This window comes from Halyomorpha halys, unplaced genomic scaffold (genome assembly GCF_000696795.3).
Source record: "Halyomorpha halys isolate HHAL.00 unplaced genomic scaffold, Hhal_1.1 Scaffold456.1, whole genome shotgun sequence".
Lineage (NCBI taxonomy): Eukaryota > Metazoa > Arthropoda > Insecta > Hemiptera > Pentatomidae > Halyomorpha > Halyomorpha halys.
In genome coordinates this window covers 565,467-590,323 of record NW_027106823.1, presented here as the reverse complement: position 1 = coordinate 590,323, position 24,857 = coordinate 565,467, and the positions used below count along the sequence as shown (strand labels likewise).

Below are 24,857 nucleotides of genomic sequence, written 5' to 3'. Positions count from 1 at the left end.
ATACATTTCAAGGTTCTATGATCATACATACATTTCAAGAAAAAAGTTGTAATTTTCCTAAATGAGAGAACCTTTAATTTTTATTTTTCGTAAAGCTAGTGGAAATATACTTTAAAAACACACTTAATCGAAGTTTAGCACTCTGTCAAACATTCTGCGACTTATTAGCTACAAGAATCATTAATTTGATTGGTAAAAATAGCATATCTATTTTTTAAGGCCGCCTTTGCCCCAATGTATGAACCCCTTAATGGACAACAGTGTGTTTTCAGTGCTAGTACATAACATGGACGATACATTAACATTGTACATTACATAGAACAAAGGGTTCCATCGCTAATAAAACGCCATGAACTGAGCTCCATCGGTCTCATTTATGCTTTTAATATTTTTCTGATAAGGATACCTCTCAAAAACAGTATGTTTGTTTATGGTAAGATCTAAAAATAACATGACATAACTACAAAAATATAACACGTTCTAAAAATAAAAACCAATAAGCTCGAAATAGTATTAGATCTCAAAAATATAAAAACATATTTTGTAAAATTTTTCAATAATTGATTTTGACATTTTCTTTGGCACTGGTATATTTTGAGGTCTCCGATTTGGTCCAATGTTGAAGGAAACTTGGTGATTAGTGTGAAAGCTTTTCCCTTCAAAAGTCAATTATTTATTTTATTAAATCCATGTCATTTTTTTGTGATCGATTAACTTTCCCTTTTCTCTCTTAGAATTATTATTTTTATCTATTTGTTCTATCTTAATTTATTTTTTTTGGTTTATAACATTTTAAATAGTTAGGGACGTCTTTTGTACGAGACGTAAGCAATTGTTAAAAAAAATATATATAACTGTTATATTAACCATGTAAGGCCCATCATATTTAAAATTTAAAAAGTGTGAACGTGATCCTATAACGGTAAATTCATTTTCCTGGACACGCCTATATTTCAAAAAATTTCTTGTTTAATAGATTTTATTCTCAGACGACAAAAAATCATGAAACCTGAAGTATATGAAATTATATATATAATGATCATTATATATACTCACGTTATTCTTAAAGGATGATTTTTATTGAGACGTTAACAAATTATATGTAATTTTTAAAATAATTTTTGGCCTAAAAGATAACTGAGCAGCTAAATGAATAAAGAATCAATAAATCAGTGGATCTGAAAAACTGAAATATTTATGGCAGAGTCCTTCTTTTCATAAGATGACCTCGATTCATAAAAGAAAGTCACTAGCTTTTTTATTCATTTATTTTATGATTAGTTTTTGATTTTATAATTTTTTGTATATATCATTAGTTATTTATTTTTTAAAAATATTATATTGAATAACATTATTATAGTACAAGAATCAGCACAATAAAATGATTTTTGATTTTCATGAGATCCAGTTTTAGAGCTTTAAAATAAACTGGTTTTAAACACAATTTGCTAATTGATTGTTTGAAAAGAAAATAGATACAAAATTAATCAGAACGTAACAGTGGTGTAACACTTTAAATTAATCTTAATATCAGGAATATCTTTCCTATTAAAAAAGTATTCCTATCCTGATTCTGTTTGGAGAGGATAATTGACCAACGTATCGATTAGGAAAAAAAATGTTAATAAGGAAAGCCAGCACAACAAGGAAGGAAGGCACTAATTTCAGAGAATATTATGTCGGGAATTTCCACTGGTTAGGAGGTTGGGTGTTCATTTAAATATAAGACAGTGAAACGTGCAGAAACCAAACAGTGATCTACCAGCAAAGAGAGTGAGTACTATCTTGTTTTAATTATAATTAAACCTCAACTACTCACGGCAGGTCATTTTGTTTACTGAGTCACGTAATAATGATCCAACGTGAGCAGTTAAGGATTAAATAATCAGGATAAAAATACTAATAATATTTTAATACATATTTTTGACACATAATTAAACAATAAATTTTTTTTTTATTTTATTTATTGATATTTACCACTGTATAAAAAAATACAACCAATAAATTTGATCATAATGACATAATGATATGATACAGGATGTAGAGAAACTACCCAGTAGTAGAACTCTAAAAACAGTTTACAATCTAAGGTCACGAGGTCATCTTCTTTTCAGGCGCCTCGGAATGGAGGATTGCCAGGAATGGAAGAGGAAGCAAGGTTAGAAACGAGTGGGTTTGGGTGGTTAGGGAGTTTATTATGGAAGGAATAATATCAGGTTCGGGCTAGATCGGTTACATAAGGAACATTTAGGTCTAAACAATAAATTTAAATTACATTTGTATAATAATTTGAATATTTGTCCCGGATCGATGGAAAAGAGATATAAGATGTGACAGAGAGGTATAGAGAGGATACCGTAGATAAGGTTAAGAACAAAACAAGGAGAAAGAAAAAAAAAAGAAAAAAAATAAATGTTGGCAACTTAGGTATAAAAAAAATTAATTTAGTTTATGTTTAGTAATTATGAAAAAAGGAGGTAAAAAAATGTGTCTTAATTAATTACTTTATGTTAGCATATGATATCCAATAAGACTGCTAAGTATACTGTGTATTGTAGCAACCCAATATATTAGAGCATTATGGCTGATTAAATAAAACATTTCGCCCTAGTAAAATTTACTTTATTACAAACAAAAAATAATTCCTTAATTAATGAAAACAAACAAAAATCAATAATCCAACAAAAAATATTTGATGAATGCAATATATAAAAATAGAGAATTAAATATTAATAATAATAATTTGCCGGGGTAGATTAAAAACAATTTTAATTTTATTATTATTATTATATACATATATATTAATTGCCAAATTCTAAATTCAGAAAGAACTAAATATCAATTACTATATAATTAGATAAAGACATATATAATTTTATAATGAAAATACATAACTAACGAGAAAAAAAATTATAGTAAAATTTTAATTTACCACAGAATAAAAAACCTAAAAAAATGCTAAAAAAAAATGCTACAGCGATAGTATAATAATAAACAATCAGCAATGTAATAATAAATTAAAGAATTTCCTATTTCAATATGTCTTTTAGTTAATTAAATGTTAAATTCTTTCACAGCATACTTAATTATATTATACAAATAACTAATTAATTAGAATTATTTTAATCAATTGATTGATGTGTTGTGTTTGGAAAACATTGAGATTGCCGACTAATATTATTTGTATTACGATCTCTGCTATTTTGAGATTCTGACATGTCGTACATCCACCAACATAGTCACTATAGGTTACAATTAATTTAAAATTGTTTATTTATATGATCATATTGAGTAAATGATTTTTCGAACCTGGTCTCGTCATTTAAAAAAATATTAAATTAAGGTATTGTATACAAACTGAATTACCTTCCTGACGAAAGCCCACCTTCATTTTTCTGTTAAAAATTAATTCTAGTTGATTAATCTTTATTAATATAGTTTAGGTTAAATGATTTTGCAATGACAAATAAAAACCAGTAAATTTATGGTATAAGTATATTTCTAATTGAACCAAAAAAAACACATTCAATGGTTGCCACAAAAATATAGGCCAGCTTATTTATTTATTTATTACCTTTGTATAAGTCTCTTTAGTAACGTGTTGAACCGTCATTTCTTTCCAAGACTTCAGTCAGTCGTTTTGGAATAGATTGTAAAAAAGTTTCTTCATATAGTTCGGACGAATATTGGACCACTTTTCTGCGATGTGAGATTTCAGTTCTATGGAGTTGAATTGTCTCCCTCGAGCATAAACTGCTCGAGAAAGTTCCCCCAGCAGTTCTCAATAATATTCATGTCTGGTGATCAGGCTGGCCAAGGTAAGATGGAAATATTTTTGGCAGGAAACAATTTTTTTTACTATTCGAGCTGTGTGGACAGGTGCATTTAGTACAAGAGCAGGGAAGAAAAAAAGGCAGTTATCTCACCCCAATTTTTGATTACTTTAATGAAAACTATGTATAATTACTAGTCAAAATTGATGAGTCTGCCAAGTATAGGTAGGGGGAATAAAAAATGGCGGCTGTTTCAAACCGTTAAAAAAACATTAATTTTTCATTCAGAGCTCTATATCTTAAAAACTACCAACAACACTAGAAAATCTAAGAGAACATTATTTAAAGAAGAGTAAATTTGCTGAAATATTAGCCCTGAAAGAGCAATTTACGTCCAATATTTCTCGAGATATTTTTATATATAAAAAACAATATTTCTTAAAAATCTACTGAAAGATTAGTAGTTAGTTAATTTATTTTGAGAATTCTATATCTCAGGAACTATGCGACGTTCAAATGTCTATTAGCACTCAAATTAAAGCTTGTTTAATTAGCTATAAAGTAGTTTATGCTGTTTATCTTCGTAGGAGTAATAGTTTACATGAAATTTGCTAAAATAAATTTATTTATAGTTCGGACAATAAATTTGATTTATGAAAAACTTTATTTCAGAAACCATTGAACGTAGAGATGTCTGCCAGCGTTCAAATTAAAGCTAGTTAAATTTACTACAAAATGGTTAATTATGTTTATCTTTGTAGGAGTAGTAGCTTTTTGACAAAATAAACTCACAAAATTTTAATTTCTAGTTGTTCATATAAAATGTTGGATATTTGAAAAAATATATCTCTAGATACATAAGACGCACAATTGTCTGCCAACACTCAAAATAAATTAAATTTAACTTTCTATGAAGTAGTTCAAGACACTTATCTTCGTAGGGGTAGTAGTTTTTATGATATTCACATATGAATATGAATTTGGCAAATGAAAATTTGTCCGAACAACTATAAATCAATTTATGTTAGCAAATTTCATGTGAACTATTACTTCTACGAAGATAAACATCATAAACTACTTTATAGCTCATTAAACTAGATTTAATTTTATTGCTAATAGACATCTGTACATTAAATGGTTTTTGAGATATGAATTTTGCAAAATAAATTCACTAACTACTGATCTTTCAGTACAGCCCATACAACATTTTTATGAAATGCTGCTTTTTAAAACGCTATATCTCGAAAACTATTTAACGTAAATAACTCTATTAGGGCTCATATTTAAGCAAATTCACTCTTCTTTAAATGGCGTAGGTTTTCTTGCGTTGTTCCTACTTTAGAATCTTAATTTAAGATACAGAGCTCCGAATGAAAAAATTTTTTTTTTAACGGTTTGAAACAGCCGCCATTTTTTATTCCTCCAACCTATACTTGGTAGACTCGTCAATTTTTACTATTAATTATACATAGTTTTCATTAAAGTAACCAAAAATTAGGGTGAGATAACTGCCTTTTTTCTCCTCTTGGGCTCTTGGCACTAATTGTCTTGCTGAAAGATGAACCGCCCTCGAGTCAGCTCTTTTCCTATAAGAACAATTTGCTCCCGGACGATGTCTACATACTTTTTCGCATTCAATGTAGCTGAACAAAATACTAATTCTGTCTTTCCATAGAATCCTATCCCAGCCCAAACCATGATACCTCCTCCTCCAATTTGCCACTTGCTTAACAATATTGTTTTCTTTTCGCAAATCATGAAATTAATGTCGATATCTATCAGAGCCATCCAGATTAAACCACTTTTCGTCGCTGAAGATAACATTCTTCCATCTCTTTCCACATTTGATGTGTTCCGGAACAAACTTCTTTCTGTTGGCTTTGTGTGGTTTTGAAAGAGGGGGCTTTGACTTCAGTCTAAGGCGCTTTAAATGACGGGCCTTTTGCAAAAGGCGTTGAGCATTCCTGATGTTTGTTTGGACCCCAGCTTGTTCAAGAATTTCTCTTGCCGGAGCTGAAGAGTTGGAAGCATGACGTAAAATGGCTGGCTGTTCTTGGACCGTTCCTACCAGTGCTTTTTTTATGGCCGCAATCATTACCCAGCCTAAAGAAAATTCTTATGAGATGCCTACTTCTGTTTAAAGTTCAAGCTATTTTCGATATTGTGCAATTTTAATCGCGCAATGTTTGATTCACGTCCTTTTTACTCTTGGACAACACTTTTCCTCCAGACATTACTTAATCAAATTTAATTAGACTCTCTGATTGAATTAACGAATGTAGTGTTCACTAACACTGTTCCTACAGCATTATTTTGACAAGAACTGAGAGGCTGTCCTATACTTTTGTGGCATGTAAATATTTACAGTTTAGCTAATTTTTAGGCAAGAAGCATCAGGACTCATTACAGATATGATCTTCCAAAAGTCAAAGGGATTAGAACAGCATTTATTTGCTTTAGCTTAAACATTACATTATATAATGAAAAAAACTAACATAATATAGGGTGGCTTATGATTTTGTCGGGGAGTGTATTTTGAAATATACTGTTGTATAATTGCTGTAGTGAATACAATTTATGCTTTAAAGTAAACACCAAAAGCTTTGAGTGCAAACTTTATAGCATCTGTTCTGAACCTCTCCTTAACAAATTTATCATTATTTTTATAAAATGAAGGAGTGGCGAGAGGGAGAATAAGTTGAGACCCCCCCCTCCTCCCCCTCCGATGACACTTCTTTGATACTAATTCAATTCGCATTCAAATTATAAAGCCTCTAACTCAGTTTTGAGGGGCTGTAAAGGTGAGCAGAACCTTAAAAACCTCTGGACTGGACCAACTTTTTTTTCTGGGGGAGAATTTTTTCTCCTCCTCCTTCCGCTTTTATGGTATTTTTCTGGCTAACGAAAAAAATACCCTACAGACCGAATTTCAGTTCATTTGACGCCAAGGAGGCCTCCCAATTTTGACAAGGAATTTACACTGTCAAAATTAATGAATATTTAGTGGTTATGAAACGCAACTTTTGCAGTAAATACTAAAGAAAAGTGATAAATTTGTTTTTTTTTAATTACTGAGTGTATGTTTACAGCATTTTCTAAAAATTTACAAAATGAGGAAACTAAGAGTATACAATGCCATGATAAAGCCAGCTCTGATATACGGCTGCGAGACCTCGGCTCTCACAGGTAGTCTAGGAAACAAAACTGAGATCTGAACGGAAAGTCCTCCGTGGAACTACAGGAGCGTTCTGGGATCAGTCTTCATAGACTCAAGGGACAAAGTCTACACACATCGAGGAGAGGAACTAGCAGTGAATTGCTTGCAGAGATTAGTCAGTCAATATCTCGTGATATGAAGGCAAAGTGGTTAATATGTGCGGGACATGTGGCTCGAAGAAATCCATCAGGACACCTAAACACATCAATAAATCCCAGTATAGTTGGCAAGAGACCATGTAGGATCTCAAAAACTAGATGGATAGACGGAGCAGCATGCAGTAAACTTGAAAACAGTAGCCCAAGACAGGCAGACGTGGTTCGGGCTGCCAAAGAACTACAAGTACAATGTCTATAGACCTAACCAAAAAAAAAAACATATACACACATAAATTTTAATAGTGCCTAACAATATTAAATTGTATCTTCTCTTCTATTATGTTCATTTGTTGTACACCAAAGTAATTAAGATACCTCTAATAACATATCTCTAAATAGACAAACTTAAGGTTCCTTATTACTAAGCCAAAATACTTTTTCTGTTCCCAGCACAATGAAATGGTTGATGTTGATGCTGCTAGTGGTTGTTCTGGCCATCTCTATTGTGCATGCCATGCCCAAACCTGAAACCAAGCTTTGTCCAAAAATTGTACCGCCAGGAATAATTGTTTATGTGCCAGATTATGTATGTCCCCCATTGTGAGGGATGAAGATGTAATAATTAAACAACACATAATATTTTTACATCTTCACTTTCCCACTGCTATGTTACAATAAATAAATAAAAATACTGAAACTATGCCTAAATCAATCATAAATACCCCATCCTCACTTAGCACCTGTAGGTGTACCTCATTCCATAATAGCAAGGAATATGCCTTTTCCCAAGGTTACTTCAGCGTTAGATTCTATCAGATATGAAATTAAATTAAACTATGCTCCGAAGAATAGCATGAGCATGAGAAATTTACACAAATTATTCATGATCCAAAATATTGTATTTCGAAATGATAAAACAAAATTTAAAAATAAAAATTAGTTACAGATTAGAACCCCTCTTAAGTTCAATCTGTATTGAGATAATCAATCTCCTTGTTCACAAATTATTTATGTCAGAAAAATTCAAGTTTAGCAAATTAAATTAATTTATTTTAGATATGTTTTGTCAGGAGTAGCCTAGATCAGAAGTCCCCATTTTTTTTTTACCTCAAGAACCAGTAAATTCATAATTTAAATCCCGTGGACCATTAATAGAATATTTCACTAGTTAAATATATTTATAAAAAAAAATGTGATCGAAGAACACATAAAATGTACCTAGTTAATAACATGAAACTATTAATTGTAACCAAATCATGAAAGCTTTTATTAATAAACTCTAATAAAATAAACAAAAACTGTAAAAACAAAATGATTAAAAAATGGTTTAATTATATCAAACTTTTAGCATTATACTTCCCCAGTGTGATGGACGTTCCTGTTTACTTGAAATAAGATTATGGATATTTGGATCCAATGTTGTAAGCAATGTAAAGTGAAAGTTTACAATGAAACAGTAAATGAGAAAATAAATATAAGAAAAAGAACATGGATAAATAAATATAAGTGAATACAGTATAAGAAAAATAAAATATAAGTACTTAGGTAAAATGTAAAATAAAGTACATAAATATATTAAAAATAAGTAATAAAGTATAAATATAAAAAAAAAAAAAAATTGCGATATGCATATTGTTAAGATTCAAGATCATACCTATCTTTAAAAAACACTAATATACAAAAAAAACTACTAAACTAATACATTGAAAATATTTTATATTGAACCCAATATGTTCGTAAACCCACCTTTAATTGCCTCAACTAATATACAAACATTTGCGACATATAAAATAGTGAAACATCAGAAGAGTGCGAAACGAGACGAGATGTGGCGTTATTCTATGAAGTAGCGATTTTATAACTTTTCACCTATTGTTGTGAATTGAATTGTGTTTCAATGCATCTTAAAACATAAATTAAAGTGATGAGTAAGTAAATTCTACATTTTTCTGGGATGGAAAAATGGACCAGTGAAATGGTCTCGTGTACCACCACTTTGGCAATTGCTGGCCTAGATAATATAGAAATTTATCCTTACAATACAATAAACCTAGAAATTAATTGATTCAATTTACTAAGGACTAAAGCTATAGGTTTATCATTTAAAATATGCTATTTATGTATTATGTACGCATCACAATTCATCCAAGACCAACGAAATATATAAACATTTTTTCAGTATAGATCATATTTATTTAGGAAAAAAAATTTTTGAAAAATTAATCGTAGTAAATCTGGTAACAATAGAGTAAATCAAAAGTCATTCGATACCAATAAAGCGTCTTACGTACCTCATTCAAAATTCAAGACGATAAAAAAAGGCCAGTGTAAACTTGGGAAAACAAATAAACTCTGACAGCAATCTTATGGATCATAAGACGTAAGTTAGTAATTATTAGGTTAGTAATTATTATTATATATAATAATTATATTATATCTATATATAAATATATTATATTAAGTTAGTAATTATTATAGTTAGTAACTATTAGGGCTCAATTTGAAGCTCATTAAATACACTATTGAGTAGTTCATAATATGATATTACAGCTACTTGAATTATTTCAGGATTTATTGGCAATAAAAATCTGCTATATAAGGCCTATGGACTCTCAGAGAGTAGGTGAACATTTTACGATCGTGTTTTGCTAACATTCTTACAAAAGAACTATTGATAGAAATCAGTTATAACAAACTTTTAATCTATTTTTACCAGACTAAAAATTGGATGACAGCTAATTAAAGAGATATGAATTAGCAGAAATTGAAAGGTTCGCTGTAAAAAGATGGAAGTTCCATTTTTGGCTAAGATATTCTAGTATTATTCTCATAATTGGTCGCGCGATCATATTGATCAGTGATTCCCAAAGTGTGTGCTGCAGCGATTCAGGGGGGCGGTGATGCATTTGCATTGCACAGGTGCATTTGGTGGCGATGAATAACTACAAGTTGTAACGGTCAATAATATTACTGTTGACGAAAATAGAGCCGAGGGTTACTAAATCGGTAGCAGCACACCAGGTTCATACTTCTCATTAAAATGATTTCGAATTTTTTAACCATTTTTATATTGCATTCTATTATGAGATCAATAAATAGTTTCCTAATTTCAAAGTTCAATGTTTCTAATTAACACCTTTCTTTGCTATATTTTACGAAAAGGTAGAAACATTAATACATATATATTTCCAATTAATTGCTATTACAATTTTTTTTTTAAAAATTAATTTTCAGGGAGCACTAAGTAATATTTTTCCTGGAAAGGGGGCGGTAGGACAAACAATTTTGAGAACCACTGATATTGATCCTCATAACCGTATTCTTATGGCAAAGATCATTCTTTGAAATCATTGAAATCTGAGCTACTCCAATACCCAAAAATTATTAAATAAAACTAAGATTTTATGACTGTAACTATAAATCCTAATATTTGTTTCTAACAAAGCTCTTCGTTTATATTTTTTTATTTAATTAATTTATTTTATTTCTGAACGAAATTATAATAAACGAAATAAAAAAGTCTGCCAAGTACATAGGTCAGTGTCAGTATAATTTCCTCAACGTTTCTATATGGTAGGTACATAATAACATATACTTCTTGCTTAAAAAACGAGTTTAATATTTTTATTTATAATTAAATTTGATTTCTCGTTTGAGAATAAAATGTAAGGGAGGAGCAATTTTTAAATAAATTTATGTCGAGAAAAATACTTTGACGCATCTATGAGCGAAAATAGTCGATGACAATTAACAAAATCTATACTGGACCATTCGTAGACTGATCCCCAATTTTCCTCCAACCAAGTGTCTAATAGGACGAACCGTTTTCCCTATATTTACTATTTCAGCAAATTTACTCTTCTTTAAATAACGTTACTTTAGATTTTCTAGTGTTGTTAATAGTTTTTAAGATATAGAACTCCGAATGAAAAATTAATGTTTTGAAACAGCCGCCATTTTTTATTCCCCCTACCTATACTTGGCAGACACATCAGTTTTGACTAGTAATTATGCCTAGTTTTCATGCATATGAAAGTAATCCAAAATTGGGATGAAATAACTGGCTTTTTTTCTTCGCGGCTCTTGTACTAAATCTAGATGAGACTAGAGAAAACAGTCTAATGAAGTCGAACCAATAAATTCAGGAGAAACTTGGGATTGATATCCAATGAGTAGATCAAAGCCCCAGCCCAAGCCCCAGAATTATATCTATGGGAACAATGAGGACTTAAATAGATATAGAAATATATGATAATTATATGTATTTTTAGTGTACACTTGGTAAATTTTCTAAAGATTTTCCGAGGCTAATTGAAAATCAGATAAAAATTGTCGGAAAATTTCATACCACTACCCCAAACAATTGTAGCAACGTCCTATATAAGTATAAACAATATAGGTAATGTGTATATTAGTTCTTTTTGAAAAAATAATTAAATAATTAAAATATATATAATATTATACAACATTAAAATGTATATTTCCTGATAAGTAAATAAATGCTTCATATCTATTTTAAAGTTATAGAGTATAAGTATTATAATTTATTGTGATGTAATAAATATGTAATATATAACATTTTGATTTCGTAATATATATTCTAATATTGAATATCAAATACTGAAAATTGTCAGACAGTAGAATTAAATAATCCAAAAAGTACCAGGAGCCGTGAGTAACGTCGGTCGTAAACATCAATGATGTATTAAATATCGATATTTATAAGTTAGAAGAAGTAAACGTGGTAGAAAATGCTGCCGAAGACTGTTATGTACTATAAACTAAACTTAAACTAAGGGGGAAAGAAGTAAGTCTGGAGTGACAGAAAATTTTCCTCTTGAAAGGTGGTTTAAATTGTAAATTAACCTAAGATAAGGAGTCGTCCATACTCGGGTCCCTTCGGATTATCCAAGTACACTCTGATGAAGTTAAAATGGTTTCGCGCCTTTTTGTGGGACCTAAAGTAAATATTTACCGGAGGGAGTTCTTCGATTTACCAAGGGCTATAGATTGGGAGAAACGAGCAAGGAAATAATAAGGAAAACTACCTAGCAAAATAAGGAAAGTAATGTCTGAGAACACGATTCGGAAAAATCCGCCAATTAGTTGGGTTCTCATAAATATAAGACAGGTAGTGCGAAGAAGTCAAGGAGTCCTATTCAACCAGAATAAGAGGAAGTACTATTTTATTGTAATTATGATTAAGTAATGAGATATTGTAAATTGATCAAAATATTTAGTTAAAGTTTGGTTGAATAAGAAAAGACATGGATATGGGTCATTCTCACAGCCATCAACAATTCGGAATCTGAAATTTCAAAAAATTAAAAATGCTCCAAACATTCGGAAAAAAATTGGTACTGTCAGCTAACCATTAATTCCCTCCCATACTCATCGGACGATTTGTTTTCGAGAACTAGATGTGCCAAAAAAAAAATACACTTATTTCATTTCCTGTATACATACAAAGCATCCATACCTTTAGTAGTGGGGAAGCAAAACAATCTATTTTTAATTATTTTTCAAGTATTAACTATATTGAACTGTATTTTCTCTGCTATGAAGTTTTCTGGCCATAAAACTCTCAATCGTAAATATAATTGTATATGATATTGTTTATAACATTTATAATCAAACTATAATTGTTATTAAGCAATAATACTTTTTCTGTTCCCAGGACAATGAAGTTGGTGTTGATGCTGCTTGTGGTATTTCTGGTCGTCTCTATGGTGTGTGCTATACCCCGACCTGCCGACAAGCCACGATTCATACCATGTCCGAGAATTGTGCATGGACAAGTGATTTTTATGCCACAAATAGTCTGTCCTCCTTTATAAAGGATGAAATTGTAATCAATACTACATAGCACATCTAATGTTATGCTAAGCAAAGTATGTATATATATATCATCATTAGTTGCCTATTTCAAATTACCTAAAAGATGAACTTTGTTTTGTTTTTTTAGTTATATTTTGTATCAGAGCTGTATTATATAAATTAAATAATTAGTTGTATCTCTAGAAATAATTTCAAAATTGTATAATTTTAGCTTATAAGCCATTGTGGATTCCACATCGCCCCAATAATTAAAAATGTTACAAATAAAAAATTCACTTTATGTATATTGTTTTGTTATTATAAAAATCTGGAAGATGTATTTTTTTTTTTTTTTTAATATTTGCCAATATGCGATTCGAATGATTTAATTTAAATGTTACAATTTACCATCGTTGTTTTCTTACAAAATTAAAGGAAAATAAGCCAAAAAAAAAAAAAAATAGTAAATAGTAATTTTGGTAAAATAAAGTAAATCCTGTTTTTTTTATTTGTGATAAACAATATTATTTTGGTTGTTCATTTTATTTTAATTGGGATCCTCGTCAAAGTTATTATTAAAAAAAGAGGTAATTAAAAGAAATTATGGACTAATGGAAAATGGAAATAATGAATAATGGCATATTTTTTTTTACTTCCACTTACCTATGAATGGAATATGGTACACTATCTATGTACTATAGAATATATAGCAAGAGGAAATATGGAGGTCGTTAAAAAAATCGAATTCGAGTTTTCGACGGAATTAAACATTTTGAGGTCTCCTGAATCCAAATGACCGAGTATGAAATTTTATATTTAAGGCGGGTGGTATGCCTAGGATGGCACAACTTTTTCGTTAAGCGCTACTTTAAGTAATCGATTTAATACTTTTTTTGGAATTATCTAAAATCAACTCAAACGATTTTGATTAAACTTGGTAAATCTATTCACAAGTTAAGTGTTCTTTAATATCAAATAGGTCTCACTCTCGTTGAAACAGTCTAACCGGGCTTAAATGACATTTTCTTTTTTCCTCGAAAATATCTTTAATTTTGTTTATTTGAAACAATTAATCATTTCACCTTTTTATTAGTACTTGAAGATGGATAAATATGCACTCTGAAATGATTTGATTATAAAATTATGGAGATAAAAAGAAAATTATTTTTTCTAGGTTGAAAACACATTTCCAGAAAAATTAGTAATATAGACTACCATAATATAATATATTTTTTTAATTTCATCTAACCTCTACATGAGCCTTTCCGTGACATGATAACACCATAAAATCAAACTTAGTATTTTCAATATTGATTCTACAACAATTAAGCATTGAATAAATGGTCAAGAGCACAGTTACCATCTGAAATGTTTTCAATAATTTTATCAAGAAGGGTAGAGCCGGTTCTATTAGGAACAGTGACAACAAGCGAATCTTTTGTTTCTCTACATATACCACTCACTAAACACCCACTTTTCAGGTAATACTCAACCAGAATTATTTTTAAGTTTAGTAAAAAAACTTTCATCAATTTCCGCAATGCAATTTGCTTCACCTATCTTCTTGTCTAATTTATTTTCCATATCCAAGATACATAATTCACGCATGTAGTTATTTCAGTCTATAACAGTTTTATCCGATAGATCAAGCTGCTTTTCACAAAATTTAGCCGATGTCAGGATATACCAGCAGTATATGAATCTTAAAGCTGAACAAAGTGGAATTCAACTCAAATCAAACCAGGTGTCTTTTTTAAGTCCCCCTTGCTAGATCACACTGTCTTAAATTACATTTCCAAAAGTTACGTTTACCAAAATATAGTTTCATGTCATGAGGCAACAAGGAAACGAAAGATAACTTCGTAAGAGTACGAACAAGAATATTGCTGTATGCAAACAACTGCGGTGGCGTTAATGCGTAAGAACCCTATCATCTATTGGTTTAGTGAAGTAAAACTAAAATACGTACATATAAATTAAATATCTCGCCCAGTAAATAAGAAACAACTTCAAAACTAGTAAAATCACTCACTCTCCAAAAAATGTTCTAGGCTAGTCTAATACGATAACTTAACGAATGTCTTTGAGATTTTATCGTTAAGTGGATTTCATAACAACATGTTTTGTATTCAGATTAAAGAGTCGTCTATTTCCTCTTTTTCAAAGGGTCCTAAGAGATTTATATCGCACGTGTTCTATTCAACATAATATTATTTTGGCCCAAAAATATATTCAACTAATTCTGATGTCCATTTCCTCCTAAATGTATAATATCTGAAATGAAAACAAACCTATATCTACAGGACAGTTTTCAGAACAGTTATGCCGAAAATTCACAGCATTCACAAATGGAACAACTGGCTCATTCTGATTTTTTGAAGTATTTTATAATATACCTCTAAACGGTAAAGCGGAATGTCAGTCATCATTCAAAAGTCAGATTGACGTGACTGACTTCAATCACGAAGACCTCTGCACTATCAATCCGAACGACGCGTACTTGTAAATATCTGACAGTTATGATCTTGAGCTGTGACTTTTTCAATTCGTAATAAACAGAGATTTTTTGGCCATTATTTTGGCATTTTCCAGCAAAAATAACTTTTCAATGAAATATGACACTGAAATAACCTCCCTGACATTTTATCATTGCATTGATTTATCTTCCAGAAGTAAATATTTCTGCGTAGATATACTACTATTCTCCTTAAATAAAACTAGAAAATAACAATTATAAAAGTAAAAAAAAAATTAAATCGACTATATATAGGAATATTTTGATGAATTCTAGTGAACAATTGAGCCATAAAAGCAAAAGTGGTGTAAGTCATTTCGTTCTCATCACAATTCAACTACATAAAAAAAAAAAATTAATTACTGAGGGTATTCACTTCAAATGCTCATAAACTGTTGGACATTCTTGAGACTAATTACTTTCAACACAAGAAGCTGTTAATCCTTAAAAAAATCTTTGTTACTACCTCTTCTAAATTGTTGAAAATCTAAAAAAAAAACAGTTTTAATTACACCACTATGGGTAAAGATCATTATCTAAACTAATTATCTGTATCGTCCTAATCTGCATTAAATCCACAATGAATACGGAGAACAGTTTTAATTACACCACTTTGGTTCTCACCGGCTCAATTAATTCTCTGATTAAAAAAATGAAAAAATAATTAATCTCATAAATAAACCATATGTTCCATAAACTTTTTAGGCAAAATTTAATTAATTAAATCACTAAATGGCTTTAGTGAGATTTAAATAATCTTATTCTCTTTAACAAAAAGATGGCATACCTCAATTTGGATATTTCTGACACTAATACCTTCAGGTTATCTTTGTTATTAGCCTTTTTGACGGGATTGGTCGCAGGATACAAAGCAAAAGAATATCGACTTCGATGGTTGAAATTCAAGAGAGACAGGCTGTCCAAGAGGTTAGCGGACACCCAGAAGAAATTGGATTTAATGTGAAGCCATTAAATAAAGAATATTAAAAATAATAAAAAAAAAAAAACTCATTTCTTGATAAAAACCATGACATGACTGACCTATAACAATCAAATGGGAAGGAACAGCCATAATTCCAGAGACATCAGGTAAAATTCTGAACTTAAACTTAAATAGCAATATTTTGAAAAATTCTAGTATATGTTTATCAATATGATCAAATTTTGCAGTTTATTTTACACAGCTTCATAAACTTTATTGCAACAACTGTGTTTAAAATAATACTACATAGTTATCTACATTTAGAGCTTTATTTTTTTTATTTGTGATGAATTATTAACTGATTTATTTTTATATATATACTTTTTCTTGAAACCTTACTACTACAATTTTAAATTCTTCTTTTAGTCGGTAAAGAAATAAATTAAAATAATAATATGAATTAAAAATAAAATAAAACTTTTTATTATATAATTTAATAGATCAGTGATTAGTTTAATGAATGAATTGTTTTTATTGCAAAACGATATTTTAGATGTTTTCGGGATAGAGGAGACTTTGGTGGTATTAGTTCAACCCTTAAAGTAGAAGAAATATACGTTTTTGGATGGAAATATTCTCACAAAGATGAGGTTTGAATTTTTCTTTTTTTTCTTTTTTATTTGTTTATTTAAATACCAGATCGGCCTGGAGGGCCGTACATGGTTAATGTAGGAGGTACATGAATTTTCCTTTGGACTTACTCAAAAAACTGTAAGTATGCAAAATGCGTTTAGTAGGCCGCCCTCTTGATCAAATTCTACCCTCTCAAAATTTCTTTCCAAATAACAAGAAATCAAGCTTTTCTTTAATTTATATGGAAAAATGTCATGGAAACTGCCAAGAGCAAAGATAATCATTTGAAACTACTTTATAGTATATTAATCTAGCTTCAATTTGAGTGCTGATAGGCATCTATATATCTAATAGTTTCTGATTAGTTATTATTATTTGTCACTACTAATGCTTTTTTAATTACATTTCATACTGTATTTGATGATTGATGTGGTTTGAATGGTTATTCAGTTTTAAGGTTGCTAGAATTTTCCTTTCTCACATAGAATTTTTCTATATTATTATTATCGAAAATAAACTCATATCTAGATATTTTTATGTCTTGTTTTGTTTTTGTTTTTGTTATAGTGAATTCTTCTATTTCCAATATTCAGATATTCAAATAACTAATATCTTAAATTTATGTTTTTATCAATAGAGCAACTAAATATTTCATTTAAAATCATTATTGGTTTAATTGGAGATTTAATAATTTGTTCTCTTATTAGTTATATAGGAATAATCCATTCAATATTCAATATTCTTTCCAATAAAATTCATTATTAAATTTAAATTGCTTAAACAAATTTTTATTCTGTCTACAAACATATTTTTCTTTTTTATTTAAATACTTTCATTAATTATATTCCAATTTTTCTTAACAATTTTGATGCTTTATTGTACGAGTGCATTAGTGAATAATTCTTTTATTATTAAAAATTGTATTTAATATTTTTCTCAAATGTAATGTTTTTAAATTTATTTTTAACTTTTATTACTAATAAAAAATTTTAAAACATGGTTAATTCTAGCTCATATATAAACAATAAGGGAAAACATCATGTTTATATATTAAATATAATAAATTTCTAATTAAATAATTAATAGAAATAAAAGCTGCTAATAAACAATAATAATAATAAGATGCAAATCCTATTTTTAACAACAGACCAAAGTACAGCAGTTAAGACTCAACTTAGAATGAATAAGACATTTTGAAGGTAATCATTTTTTATTAATGGATGAAGTTAAATTTAGATAAAAAGATTTTTTAATAATTGAAAGAAAACTATTCAATTTTAAAGATAATAAATTTTAAAAAGATAAGATTGCAACTTAAAAATCGGATGATAATGCTGATATTACACAAAGAAAATGAAACAACAAATATAAATTTATGAATAGAATAAATAATATATAATACAATAAGATGAAAGTTAAAGAATTTAAAATACAGGTGTTATAAAGAATTATAAAGTTATAAAGAATTCGGAAATTTTTTAAAACTGAAAATGGTATACATTCATTATAGAATAGAGTTAAATTATGTTTTGTTTATATTTATGTTCTTTGCTAATGCTAATTTATATATCAATAAAATTTTTAAATGTTAAATGTGAATTATGTCACTGTAGGTTAAAAATGAGCTAAGAGTTTTGAAACGTTCACTATAATAAAGATTTAAAGAAGTGTGAATTGTTTGATTTTTTTTCATTGAAATAATATACTAGATCTTTTTAACCTTCTGGGGGAACCTCTGTCTACTCCCCTCTGTTGGATCTGATAGTGGTAATAATCTTTTTTAATATAAGATCACAAAATCATAACTGTCTTTTTTAATAATAAATGTTTTCCATACAAACAATACATTTTACTCAGAGACGTGACATATTCGCCCTACCAGCTTATATTTAATAAAGTGTAATAAAGTATTTAATAAGTGCCAGCTGGGACAGAACTGCTCCACCAGTAAATTTAGAATTTATTTTACTTCCCCTCGGGAGAGGTGAATAAAGATTCACTTACCATGCACTGTTAGGTAAGGAATAGCCTAAGTTCATATCTTGTAAAGTGCCATATTTACACTAAAGGCTCTATGGTCCTGTGGTTAGGGTTCCGTGATCCATAAGGGGCTCAACTCCTGTGATCAATAAAGTAAAACTAATCGAAAATGAACCTATAATAAATAGGATAACATCAAGAAATATTGAGCAGTTTTTCACTGATGTTGATAGAAACTGATGTACTTAAAAAAATAGACTTTAAAGAAATAATTAATGATTTTCTAATAAAAAAAAAATTATCTCTAGTAAATATTTTATTTTTTTTAAAGTTTCTCATCTTTCAAATATTAAATAAATAATGATTTTAATGAGTATGTTGTTAAATCTAACCAGATTGAGAGTTTAGAGATTTATTTTCTGGATTTACCACAAATCAAAGTTTCAAATTTGTTCGTTGAGTAATTAAGTATTTAATGATCACTTATTATATGATCACCGAGAATAGGTGCAATAATATACTTGCAAGTATGTAATGCAATTATTTGTCTTTTAACAGTACTCCAAAACCAACAAGATTATCAAAAAATATTTTTTAAAGGTAAAAAAAAGGTTCTGTGAAAGATTTAATAAAACCAAAGATTTCATTTTAAGTGAGATGCCATAAATAGAGAAAAAAACAAAGTATTAAATCATATCGTTGCTTTGCTTTGCAGTTTGATTTTATTTTTAATTGAACATATTCCAAAAATAAAACCACAGACAGAAGTTACTTCATCTACTGGGGTCGTCATAGAGATTATTCCAAAACTAGTAGTCCTCTCATAATGTAACCCTTGTCTGACATAAAATGTATAGAATATGTCAAACTCAGAATAGATATAACTTTTTTTTTTGTCAGATGTGCCACTATGTTGTAGAAAATAAGTTTCATTATTTGATTTGTGCCTTAAATTGTTTATTTGTAACCTAAACAATTTGTAAATATAATTAATAATAAAGCATCACTAGGGCCGCACCATAGCTCAGGGGCTAGCACTAGTCTATCGATCTGAGGTCTGCGGGCGGTGCCGGTACGAATCCGGCCTTGGGGCATTGACTTTTTCGTTAAGTGGTGGTCCCACAAAATAAAAAAACTTTTTATTTTCCTTACCACATTTTTATTTTCTTAAAAGTTGTTCATAAAAAAATCTGGCGTAGTTCACGCATCATACAACTTTCATTTACTGCCCTACTTTGAGATGATATTAGTCTTGTATGTTTTAAAAAAGCTATTTCTTTATTATTCAGGATGAAAATATGTTCCATGTATAAATAAGTGAAAGTATAATCTGACTATTGACATAACAACCATGGAGGTAAGAAAACATTTATTTTCTCCTCCAGTTTATTATCAAATTCTGTATATACCCATTATTTATTACTACTAACAATGAGAAATGGTTAATTTTTCAATTTAAAAAAATTAAAAGTATTTAAAAATTCTGCATTTAAGATATTGTTGGATTTAATTTTTTTTAATAAAAAATTTAATTTTTCTAATGCTATAAAAATTCATATTTTAGGATTTCTTGAGATGAGAATATTGAATGTTTCTTTATTGCTGCCTAAAATACAATAATTTAAAAAAAGATAATAATGCCACATGTTTATTAATATTATGGAATGAGATCAGAAAAAATTGCATGCTCTCGGCTAATTGTTGTAGAAAATTGGTATTATTATTTGATTTGTAAATATTATTGTAAATAAAACAGTAAATGATGACACTGTTCCTATGGCATGGAATCTTTGATTTGGTTCTGTAAGATTGTTGGCGTCTGTTCAGAAACATACTCTTTTTCTGTTTATTTATAAAACTCTCCCCAAATTCACAACACTATTTTGTATTTCCCAGTCAGTCTTGACTCTTGCCTTGGCCAGTTGGTTAAAAACCCAATTTTTCCTTTATATAATCATCAAATTCTTTCATAGTTTTTCATATTTATCCATTTTTTATTACCGCTAGGTTCATTATTTCAAATAAACAGAATTAAAGGTACTTTTGAGGAAGATTTTTTGATATTCAGTATTTAAGCCCTTTCAAACTGTGGTGGCAAGATTGTTAATTTCTTTAGTGGCAATAGTTGATGTTAGCAAAGGGGCTAATTGAAATGGGTGTGCTAATACCGAAATTATGATCAACTTTTTTATTTCTGTAGTATATTTCTTTTAAACCAATTTTTATTTATAATTCATTTAATGTATCATTATTTTACATTTGTTTTAGTGGCAAACCCATTTTAAATCTCTCACCATATGATCAATTAATTAACTAGGAGTGTTTTTGGTATGTCTAAAAAAACTGAATATTAGTTGAATCTGTTGTTTTATGTTCAAGTATAAACATTGTTGTTTAGAATAATAAAGAGTATACCTAACAATTCCTGTTTATCATTATAATCGGTACACGCAGCAAAAAACTAATTAAATGAGGATAAGACCTAGATGTTATTAAATACCACTTGATTGTACATGGACAAGCAGAGTTTAATAAAAATCGTTAGAGCTGATTTTGAGAAAATCAAAAAATAAAGTTCTTTCAAATATATTACCACTAGTCATTATAATTATGTGTATTTATAATTGAACCCACATATGCAATAAAGAATGTTGAGTTATAACATACCTTATAACTCGACAGTTAGTTTTGTTGGGTTATAAGGTATATTGGTATTTTTTTCACTTCATATCAAAAACCCCGAGTTTAAAGCTATTATTGTTATAGAGGGATGCTATATCTTGGATTTATGTTGCGAAATTGAAAGCCTTGTAAAAATTATCAACATAGCTAATAATAAACACATTTTAATAAAAAAATTGGTTGGTTCTTTATTGCATATATGTGTTAAATTATCTTATAGACATGGCTACAACAAACATGCACAACTTCAGAATGAAAAGGACCAGATAAAAGATCTGTTAACATAATAGAACTTTTAACTTTTAGAATTTTTGGACTTTTAACAAAAATTAAACCATCGTTTGTATTACTATATCTTTTACTTTTCACTTCTTTTATGCATTTTTAAAATTCCCTTTTATTTGTTTCCTCTTTATTTTCTAAATTTCTTTTTTTGTTTATTAATTCCAATTTTAAGCAAAATAGAAGTTAATAATGTCAAAAATTTTTGTTATTAGTTGGCTTACATTGGAAGTAATAGTTAAATAACAAAAATCATTTTCCCAAGCTGCATTAAAACCAGTGCTTTAGTTTTATAAAACCAGTTATTTAGTTTTTTTTTTTTTTTTTTTTTTTTTTTTTATCATATTTCTAATTTGGCAAATATATTTGATTTAAAAAAAAAAACAAGATTAATTTGAATTTAACAATTAAAAATGTTGGATAAGTATCATTCCAAAGGTTTTAGTAAAAATTTCAAATTTTAATATTTGTTATCAAATATTTTAATATAATTTTTCTACAAAGTTTCTATTATAAGGAATTACTCCAAGAATTTTTATTTTGGTTCCCCACAATTCAACTGACTATTCCAAACCCCTAAACATTAATTGAAAACTACCACGTAGTATAGAAATCCTAATAGGTCATGATTAGGAAAGATAATTTTTTAAACTAAAAAAATCTGATTATTGAGGTTTTAAAAAAATATATTAACCAATTAACCAATTACACAATTATCTCTATCTCAAGTCATTAGAGTAGTAAAGATAATAATTAAAATGTGTGAAGTTAAATTGTTTAACTTAACTCTGTTCCTAAACAATAATCCGATGACATTTTCCCCAACCCTCAAAAACATCAGCATCATCTTTAACCAAACTCTCTCCTCAAAAAACCATCTCTTCCACCTCAAAAAGACTAAAAAATTACCGACTTCCTTTTGAAACCCATAAGCTCCTGGTTACCTCCTTTACGTTCCTCCCACTTTGAATATTGTTGTTCGGACTACAGGGGAGTCTCTGGGGATCTCAAAGTAAAATTAAAAACGTTTGATTATTTGCTTCATACTTTTCATCTTTGGGATCCCGCGCTAAATCTATTTCACCTAGTTTAATGAAGAGTTGAAATAGCTTTACCCTTCCTTTCCTGGCATCCTTCCTCTACTAAGTTATCCAATGCCTCCATCCATCATATGTCTTCGATATCCTTCAATTCAAATACTCAGTACATTCTCTGTGGCCTTCAGACTTATATATAACTGCCCTATAAACTGCAATATTTGACAGAACTTTCCAAACACGTTTTCTCTTTGATTTGCAATTTTATTCTTTTATTTATTGCCCTAATACTCTACTCTTCGAACCTTCAAATCCTGTATCTTTAATCACTTCTCATCTACTCAATTTCCAAAGAATAGCACATAAATTTCTCATTCTCAATTAAAATTTGTAAATGGATAGACAAATAAATTTACTTTTACTTTATATTTAATACAAAATATTATTGGGCATTTATAATATTCCTTTATAATCTGTAAATATGTATATAAATCATTAATTGATCCTTACGATAATTATCATCATTTCATTGGTTTTTATTTTAATTTTATTATAAGTAGAGGACACCTCATGATATGCAATGGGATTTATTTTATAAGGGCTCACTTCAATCATTTCTAATTTTCCTTTAGATCTTTAATTGTTAATTACAGTAATTTTTGAGGTAATAATTAAGTCCTTCTTGGATTATTATTAATGTTAAAATCTCTATTGTATTAAAAAAAATAATTTGGATCAATGAAGTTTAATTTAGTACCATTCGAGCCCAGAGCAGCCAAACATGTTAGGACAGCACTCTCACACTGAAATCCAAATCGGATACCAATCAAATTCTTCCATAACATTATTGATTTTTATTTTGTATTGGACTTTCAGAATATATGAGATCAATAAACACCCACTATTGATAGAATAGGTTGATAACCTGTTACAATAGCCTGCTAATTAGTCCGATGCTTCACTCATTTGAGCATACATCCATCAAGGTCCATTTTTTTTATCCATCTATCTGGGTTCACCATCGATCTGTTGTATCTATCTAGTTTACCATGGATCTGTTATATCTATCTAGTTTACCATGGATCTGTTGTGTCCATCTAGTTTACCATGGATCTGTTGTATCTATCTAGGTTCACCATCGATCTGTTGTGTCTATCTAGTTTATCATGGATCTGTTGTATCTATCTAGTTTATCATGGATCTGTTGCATGGAAAACCTCCTTAGTAGCCCTTAAGTTCCCTCTCTAGATAAGGCCTAATTCTACTATACAGAGCAATAAAGATGACCTTTTATAAAATGTGATTCTCCTGGTATTCTTGCCTTGCTTAATGTTCCCATTTCATTTATAAATTGGCACTATCTGGCAATTTAACTATTTCCTTGGGATCAATTCTTCTTCCCAATTATTTTATATTAATTCTTGAAGCACTCCTACAATCTCCTAGTTTGCGGATTTTAATCATTCTGTTTTAAAAAATCTGTTCCAGGTAGCTTTTGTTTTTTCATTGTCACAACCACATCCCTGTCCTCTTTGTTATGTTGTACATCTTCATCACCCTTTCCCAATGCTACATTTACTTGTTCTTCCTCTACCAGCCTTTGGAACTTAAACATTTTATGTTTTTAAATGTGCTCAGTAAAGTTTTTGCAGAATCAAAATTAAATTTTAACTTAGTGATGTACCTACTTTCCAATAGCCAACAGGCTTTGTGGGGTGGAACTTGACTTTTCTGAATTATGTTTAATTTTTGTAAGCCCTTTGGTCATTTGTTACAGTAAAAATTTCATCATCACTTCCGGAAACTCCATAACAAATGCTTTAAACTGATCTAGAATTGGTCTAACTTAAACTTGAATTACTTTTAATTTTCAAGATTTTTAGCTTACTACATTCTACCTC

The 24,857-nt window shown here is 29.1% G+C and overlaps 1 protein-coding gene and 1 long non-coding RNA gene across 4 annotated transcripts in view; both read left to right on the top strand.

Moving 5' to 3' along the window:
- Positions 1 to 1,679: 1,679 nt before the first annotated feature.
- On the top strand, positions 1,680 to 7,788 carry LOC136795231 (uncharacterized). Its single transcript, XR_010842804.1, has 2 exons — positions 1,680 to 1,773; positions 7,539 to 7,788. It is a non-coding gene; the product is annotated as an uncharacterized lncRNA (long non-coding RNA).
- An 8,338-nt stretch (positions 7,789 to 16,126) lies between these two features.
- LOC106682989 (kelch domain-containing protein 1) overlaps positions 16,127 to 24,857 on the top strand; it is a 35,883-nt gene continuing 27,152 nt past the window's right edge. Inside the window, exons 1-2 of one of the 3 annotated variants that reach the window (XM_014424179.3) lie at positions 16,127 to 16,509; positions 16,896 to 16,992. Coding sequence is in view for 1 of the 3 variants with exons in the window: in XM_014424182.1 (XP_014279668.1) it covers positions 20,307 to 20,312 (6 nt within the window). In the remaining 2 variants the exon portion in view is untranslated. Of the gene's footprint in view, positions 16,510 to 16,895; positions 16,993 to 18,155; positions 18,175 to 20,291; positions 20,313 to 24,857 lie in introns of those variants that run through there. The other 2 variants (XM_014424183.1, XM_014424182.1) reach the window with 2 other exon arrangements.